Source organism: Vigna unguiculata, chromosome 10 (genome assembly GCF_004118075.2).
Source record: "Vigna unguiculata cultivar IT97K-499-35 chromosome 10, ASM411807v1, whole genome shotgun sequence".
Taxonomy (NCBI): domain Eukaryota; kingdom Viridiplantae; phylum Streptophyta; class Magnoliopsida; order Fabales; family Fabaceae; genus Vigna; species Vigna unguiculata.
The window spans coordinates 19,881,054-19,889,751 of record NC_040288.1 but is presented as its reverse complement, the minus strand read 5'-3'; the positions used below and the strand labels follow the sequence as shown (position 1 = coordinate 19,889,751).

The following is an 8,698-nucleotide window of genomic DNA, read 5'->3' as shown; positions in this document are numbered from 1 at the left end:
TTTTGTTAAACTTTTATACTTAATTACTTTTAATTTTATAAAAAAGGGATTTTAATTATTAAAAAAAATTGGGACAAAATTGACTCAGATACACATACTTAGGTACTAAATTGAAACAAAAAAACATATATAGGGACTAAATCGAAATCAACACAATGACATCTGATAGTGATACTGACACGTGGCACTGACAATACCACTTGTCACACAGAAGGACTTGACACATGATATTTTTATTTATTTTTTTCAAAAAATCTTTAAAAAAAATTAAAAAATTAAAAAAAAATAAAAAAAAATAAAAAAAAAACCACAGACTGACACGTGGCATGTTGACTAACGGCGTTAGTCAACTCTGTCTGAAAGGGACTTAATTGAAACACTTTTTCAAAAGTTGAGATGCAATTGACACTTTTTTTAAATCGGATACCTATTTGACACCCTAGCCCAAACGGGGTACTATATGACTAATTATACCTCGAAAAAATTACGCAAACTAATTTACATTAATAATTGTTTAGGTATATAATTGATTAAAAAATATATTGATATTTTATTTAAATAAATTTGTGGAAAAATGATTTTAAAATAATTTAAATGTGCTTATATATATATATATATATATAAATAACAGAAAATAACTTTGAAAAATAAATAAAGTATTAATTTTCAAATAAAAATAGTATATTAAAAGTATTTTACAAAATTACAATTACTATCTCACATGGACAACTTATTTTACAATTAATTTTTTTATAAAATTATTTAAAACCTAAGATTGAATCCGTGGCCAACATTAAATACATGATCTATGAATCTACTCTCCTACTTTTGAACTCCTAAAAAAAGTTGAAACCAAACACATTTGAAAGAATTTCGCAAGTTGAGAATGAAAAAAGGTACACTTTCCACCACAGTGACGGCAAGAGAAATGAATTTCTCTGGGTCCCCCTATTCCCTATGGTCCTTGGGCGGTGGGAGTGTCACCATAGTGCACAGTTTCATCATACACTCTTCTCGATTTTCCTTACAACTCACCACAACATTAACACACCCAACACACCCCACTCTATGTCCCCAATCTCACGCTACAAATACCCCTCTTCACACTCCGCCATTTGCGACCATTCCATTGCATTGACCAGAACCCCATTTTCTGAAGGGCCTCAAAGAAACGCTCTCACATTGGAAGAAGATGGAGGGAAAAGAAGAGGATGTGAGAGTTGGAGCAAACAGATATGGGGAGAGGCAACCGATAGGAACTTCTGCACAGGTGCAAGATGCCAAAGACTACAGAGAGCCACCCTCTGCGCCTCTCTTTGAGCCTGGAGAGTTGTCATCCTGGTCTTTCTATAGGGCTGGCATAGCAGAGTTTGTCGCCACCTTCTTGTTCCTTTACATTACAATCTTAACTGTCATGGGCGTAGCCAAATCCGACACCAAATGCTCCACTGTGGGGATCCAAGGCATTGCTTGGGCTTTTGGGGGGATGATCTTTGCTCTTGTTTACTGCACTGCCGGTATCTCAGGTGAAATGAAATCAGACAATGATTTATGTTGTTTTGTTATAACATTTTAATGTTTTTTAAGTAACAATTATGTGTTCGGTATGTCTACATATTAGAAATATTTGACTTTTCTAAACATGGTAAGAAAGAATGGGATATGATTCTTATGAAGCGAATGAGAAAATTGGTTATTCAAATTTGGATATATTTGTGTTGATTTTTTGTTTTCGCAAGAAGCCAGATTCATGAATTCCTCTGTCTGGAGGACTCAGATCTGAAAAATGAAATCTTAGAGGTGAAACAAAATAATTAATGTTTAGTGAAAGAGTGAAAATTACCAAAGTTCTTCAAATTTGAGAGTTTCTCTTATACTAGTTTCAGTCGAAATTTCAAAATACCATGTTTAGTTCATTTTTCTAAGCATATAAGTATAAATCCATTCAAACTTACCGAAATAATAATCATTAAGAAAAAAATAATCAAATTCTTATATCGTGTTTTGAAAATACACTTTAATATAAACAAATAATCTTTCCTAAACATGATTTTGTGTTGACGTAAAAATACAATTTTTAATTTTTTTTACAAAAATAAAATATACAACTTTAATTTTTATTTTTCGTAAAAGTTAAATATATGACTTTTTCTTTTCTTTTCTTTTTAAAATTTAAATTTTGTTTTTTAATTTTAATATTTACTTTTGTTTATAAAATTCGTGTTTTGAATTAATAAATTTTTATTCTTTTATTTATTTTACTTTTATAGAAGTCGTTTTTGACTTCTTTTTGTTTTTAATTTTTAAAATATTTTATACTATTTTAAATATTTGAATAAATATATATATATATATATATATATATATATATATATATATATATATATTTATTTATTTTGAAATGTTTTCTTAATAATCTGGTTAGTTAAAATTTTCCAATTTTATATAAACATTTTTCTAGTTTGAGATATTTTTTAATAATTTAATGAATAGATTAAATTCAGGAACTTGATAGAAATCGTAACATGTACGACTTCTTCTCTTTCATATTTTAACTTTTAAACAAATATATTTTTTTGGTTTGAAATGTTTTCTTAAGTATTTGTCGAACGAATTTTTTAAATTTTTATTTGAACATATTCTATTTTGAGTTTTAATAATTTGATTAATAAATTGAATTGAATTTTTCTTTTTGAATTTTTAGTTTATTACTTTTTTTATTTGTATATAAACATATTCTTTTATTTCGAAGTCCTTTTGGATAATTTTATTGTTAAAATTAAATCTTTTTTATTATATATATATATATATATATATATATATATGTTTGTATATATGAATATTTTAAAAATATTATTTTTAAATTTAATTTATTAATTAAAATATAAAAATCATTTGAAAATAAAAGAAATTTTGTCTAAAATTTAAACAATTTTTTTTTAAAATTAATAATTATTAAAAAAAAGGATCATACGACTTCATTAAAAAATTATAAAGAAATAAAGTTCATGTATTTCAATAAAATCATATCTAAATGTATAAGGGAGTGTTTTGCGAATACCACTTTACTCTTCTTGCTTCCAAAACACAATTTAAGTATAACATTTTTGAAATTTACCTATTTCAATAAATTAATATATATATATATATATATATATGTATATATAAACATTAACTTTCTCGTAGTAAATAATAAATACATAAAATGTTGTCAAATTTTGCGATAAAGTTTTGGCATGATCAAGTGATGTGTAGGAAAATATAACATGAAGGAATACATTTCCATATCCTCGGAAAGCAATAATGTTTAGATGTTTTAATTTTAAACTATCATGCCGAAGACATTCAACAACTCAATTAAATTGATGACAAAGCTAAGCTCACTAAAGGCAAGTTACATGTATTATGATTCTATTGGGCTTGGTTAAAAGTCGATTATGATTTTTCTCTTTATCCTTCTCTCCTCATTATATATAAAGGTACCAATGTTTAACTACTAATATCAATAATGAAGAATATTATGGATAGAAAAATAATTTTAAAATGATATTTTTTAAATAATTTAAAATAATATATTTTAAATAATTTTTCAATTTTTTATTTTTGTGTATTTTAAAATTATTTAAAATTTAAAACTATAAGAAAAAAAATGTTAAAATTTAATTACCTAAATATTATGGTCCTGGTGGACAATGTGAAATTTGGTAATGTCTTATGTGAATTTGGTAATGCAGGGGGTCATATTAACCCAGCAGTGACATTTGGGCTGTTCTTGGCACGCAAACTCTCTCTGACAAGAGCGATATTTTACATAATTATGCAGTGCCTGGGAGCTATCTGCGGGGCAGGTGTAGTTAAGGGTTTTCAGCCAAACCTGTACGAGAGGCTGGGTGGTGGTGCCAATTCAATCGCTCTAGGCTACAGCAAAAGGTCTGGCCTGGGAGCAGAGATTCTTGGTACATTTGTGCTTGTTTACACTGTCTTCTCTGCCACCGATGCAAAGAGAAATGCTAGAGACTCCCATGTTCCAGTAAGCAAAACTTTTCCCTTCTTTGCACCTTCTTAGTTTTTGTCTTCTCATCGTCAATCTAATAATATAAATATGAATGGATTAGATATTGGCACCGTTGCCTATTGGTTTTGCTGTCTTTCTGGTGCACTTGGCTACAATTCCTGTTACAGGGACTGGCATCAACCCTGCTAGAAGTCTTGGTGCAGCCCTTGTATACAACAAGGACACAATTTGGGATGAACATGTAAGTTACCTTCACATTTTTTTTTTTTAAATAACCCTATTTTCTCTTTAGCGACAAAAAAATTAACGAATTAGAGATTAAATTTAATGACATAAACCTTTAATTTTCAATAATTTTTTTTCTCTCTGTACATTTCTTGGTTGAAATTGCACTTGTAATATAAATCCGTTTTTTTTCTTCCCTATAGACACAAAAAATATTAGTGACAAAAACTATCACATCATTCGTGTAAATAATATTGAACTCAAATTTTTAACTAATATTCGAGTTAAAGGGATGGAAAACAAAACATACGTTAAATTGACGAAGGACTTAAATAATATTAAAATTAAAAAAAAATAATTTGAAAAATAAAAGATTAAATTTATCTAAAATTTTAAAATAAACTAATTTCAAAATTTATTTAAAATTAAGAAGAAGAACATATTTAACTCGAAATTTAATTAATACATATTTAATATCCTTGCCTTCTTAATTACTGCGTCCCTTTTTGGTTATAAGTTGTACTATGTTAACTGCTCTTTAATTATACGTAGGAGTATTCTTGAAAATGGATTAAAAAAGCTAAAATAGCATTCATTTTGACAGAAAAGAACCTAGAAATAATATTATTTTATAATTAGGGGAGGATTCCTTTCATCAGTATTAAGGCTACAAATTTTAATGATTTTTTTTCTTTCAAAGTTATGTATAAAATATTGCATTACTAATTTTTATTTTTCCTTTTTGGAGACTACATATTTAAAAAATGGTTTAAAATTTTCCAAATTGTACCGTTGTGGTGCAGTGGATTTTTTGGGTTGGGCCTTTCATTGGAGCAGCACTTGCAGCTTTGTACCATCAGGTAGTGATCAGGGCCATTCCCTTCTCGTCCAAGTGATGCAACTCTGAGGGTAAATTGAAGCACTGCCTCAAAAATAAAAAGTAGTAATTGCCATGTAAAACATGTTTCTATCCCTTCTGCTAATGATTTATCACTACTATTGTTAATTTATGTATAATTTATCTGTTCAAATCTCATGTATTCGGATACGCAAAATAACTTGTTGAAACAGTGGTATGGTATGCATGGTTCATTTCTCTATATTTTAAGAGCTTCTCTGCACAAAGCATATATAAACTGTGTGTTGTGCTAAATCATATCATTATATATATATATATATATATATATATATATATATATATGTATATATTTATGTATATATATATATATATATGTATATATATATGTATACATATATATATATGTATATATATATATAAATACATATATATATATATATATATATATATATATATATATATATATATATATATATCTTGGTACTAGGCACGACATTCATTCACATTACTTTTGGTTGACAAAATTCACTATCGTACTAAAAATAAGGTAGATATTAATTTTTTAGGTATATAAATATATCTTTATACTATTCGACAGTTACGTTATGATGTTGAATATTCAACCCTCTTTGAACTTTTTGAGACAAAATAGGTGCTTAAGTCTGATTTGTTGGATAGTTGATTGAGCAAACTAAAAATCTTCATGTATATTTTGAATATAAATTATTTTTTAATATTGAAATAAACTATATAACTGAATTTCAATAAATTGGTGGTGGGAAAATGTTAAGTCTGGAAATGAAAATATCAACTAAACTCAAATGCATAAATTAGATTATCGGACGTTACTGTTAACAATTGGTGCCCGCCTTTGTTTTATACTTTTTGGTCTATAATAGAGATGGCAAATAAACCCGTCCCCGTGGGTATTGTCCGAACCCGTCCCCGTTTTGACGGGGAATCCCCGCATTGACTGGGTATGGGTATGGGTATGGGGAATCCCCGACTTTTTCAGTTGGGTATGGGGATGTGTATGGGGATGTACATATACCCGCCATAATACCCGTCCCCGCCATATCTCCATTCTCGTTTAAATTATTAAAATATTCACAATTAATCAAGTAACTCCTATATATATATATATTTTTTTTTTCTATTTTTTTTCTTTTAATTATTTCATTTGTCATGAAACTCATTCTCATCTCCAATATATTTTTTATCTTATCATAACCTTTATGTAATTATATTAAAATGATGTATGTTAATAAAAAAAAATATTATGCCTCACATTTGAATATTTATATTATTTTTTAATATTTTTATTTATTATAAATTTTTCTTTCACATGAGAATGTTTATACTCTCAATTTAAGGTAATATAAAAAAAATTCTTTACTTATTATTATTATTATTATTAATTTTTATTTAATTTGAAGAACTCTTTTGTTTCATTAAAATAATTTTCTTTATTTTTCAACCATTAAGTATATATGTTGATATTTGAAAAGTTTTCTTAGTTCTCTAAGATATTTTTCGTCTTATCATACCTTAGTTATACATTTGATTTCCTTTGTGTGATTTTTTTCGATAGTTTCTCAAATTATTTCTAAAACACACATTTGTTAGTTTTTTAATATTTTTATTTATTGTTTTTATTTTTATCATGTAGAATAATATTTCGATATATTCTATCTAATTATTTTTTATTTTATAACTCATTATTAATCATAATGTAATTTTTTCACTTTAAATTCTGTTTGAAGTGGTTAAAATTATATATATATATATATATATATATATATATATATATATAATGATATTTAGGAATAGTATATGATAATTCACTACAAGAAAAACATGAAATGGTGACTGATTTAGTCAGTAACCCATATCAGTCACTATTTTTCGTCATTGGTGGTAGTAGTTGATTTATTATCTGAATCAATGACTAAATTAGTGACTGATTCAATGATCGAATCGATACTTGATTTAGTGACCAATTTAATTACTAATTTATTTGTAATTTAATGACAAATTTTTTGGTCACTAATGATATTTCTATTTAATTTTAACCACTTCAAACGTAATTTAATAATTAGTTCTCTAAGGTATTTTTCATTTTATCATACCTTAATTATACATTTGATTTCCTTTGTGCGATTTCTTTCGATAGTCTCTCAAATTATTTCTAAATCACACATTTGTTAGTTTTTTAATATTTTTATTTATTGTTTATTTTCATCATGTAGAATAATATTTCGATATATTCTATCTAATTATTTGTTATTTTATAACTCACTATTAATCATACTGTAATTTTTTTCACTTTAATTGTATAAATAACTTTTATTTACTACAATATAAAAATTTAATGTAATTGCTATGAATATTTTTTTGTCACTATCCAACATATATTGAAGTTCAAAAGATACAAAATCTATGTCAAAATTTTATTATTATGTTTATTATTTGTTCTTTGTGTCATTTTGATCAAGTGATGTATTATAACTTTTATTAGTGTATAAAAAAGAGATTTATTATAATTTAAAAAAAATTGAAGTAAACAAACATTTAAAATATATTTTAATTTGAATATTTGTTTTCCTTTTATTATTATGTTTATTATTTGTTCTTTGTGTCATTTTGATCAAGTGATATATTATAACTTTTATTAGTGTATAAAAAAGAGATTCATTAGAATTTAAAAAATTGAAGTAAACAAACATTTAAAATATATTTTAATTTGAATATTTGTTTTCCTTTTATATTTTTTTTGAAATATTTTTTAATTTTATCAACTATGTTCATCAATGTTGTAGTTTGCAAATTTAATAAATGTTTTGGTTCACATAAAATTTTATTTGGTATTCTAATATAAAATGTAAACAATTATAATTTATTTTAAGGTATTTGGCATCGAAGAAAATCCTCCTAATATTGAATATTTCATAATATTATGTTTTCTTTATCGTAATTTTTTTTCTTTTATAAAAATTAATATTAAAGTAGTTAGAACACGGGTACGGGTATGGGTACGAGATTATACCCGTTACCCGGTGGGGTTGAGGATGGGAAAAAAGTTTGATACCCGTTGGGTTTGGGTATGGGGATGGGGATGAATTTTTTATGCGGGGATGGGTATGGGATAGCGAAACCCGTCCCCGCCCCGCCCCGTTGCCATCCCTAGTCTATAACTTGACATTGGTTAAGAGATTGGGGGCTTCTTCCTGCACTTTCAATACTTCTACTGCATCCCCAAAAATTAACTGGGTTTTATACTTTTTTGTTTATAATTGGGTTTTGTCTCTGGTCCTGTTATAAGCAGCCGTTCTTTCTTACTCATATCCTCCCAAGTATAGGTATTAACTAAGGTAAAATATATTTTTATCCCTTAACTTTTAGTAAAAATTGAAATTAATTTTTTTTAAAACTTTAGATTGATTTATTCCGCTCTTTGTTTTGTGTGGATGACATATGTACGACGGAACATTATTTTGATTGTTATGATGGGTGCTAGGAATAACAAATAAATTTGTCCCTGTAGGTATTGTACGAACTCGTTTTCATTTTAACAGAAAATTTCGCATTGATTGGATATG

The 8,698-nt window shown here is 26.4% G+C and overlaps 1 protein-coding gene across 1 annotated transcript; it reads left to right on the top strand.

Moving 5' to 3' along the window:
- The first annotated feature begins 1,069 nt into the window (after positions 1–1,069).
- LOC114165137 (probable aquaporin PIP1-4) lies at positions 1,070–5,342 on the top strand. Its single transcript, XM_028049803.1, has 4 exons — positions 1,070–1,526; positions 3,735–4,030; positions 4,116–4,256; positions 5,044–5,342. The coding sequence occupies exons 1-4, from the start codon at positions 1,193–1,195 to the stop codon at positions 5,134–5,136; spliced, it is 864 nt and encodes a 287-aa protein (XP_027905604.1). The 5' UTR covers positions 1,070–1,192; the 3' UTR covers positions 5,137–5,342.
- Positions 5,343–8,698: the final 3,356 nt, after the last annotated feature.

Excerpts from the sequence above, each read along its gene's own strand:
- LOC114165137 (XM_028049803.1), top strand. The coding sequence starts at position 1,193 with ATGGAGGGAAAAGAAGAGGATGTGAGAGTTGGAGCAAACAGATATGGG. Across the intron at positions 1,527-3,734 it reads CTGCACTGCCGGTATCTCAG|GGGGTCATATTAACCCAGCA; the intron begins GTGAAATGAAAT and ends TTGGTAATGCAG. Across the intron at positions 4,257-5,043 it reads ACACAATTTGGGATGAACAT|TGGATTTTTTGGGTTGGGCC; the intron begins GTAAGTTACCTT and ends GTTGTGGTGCAG.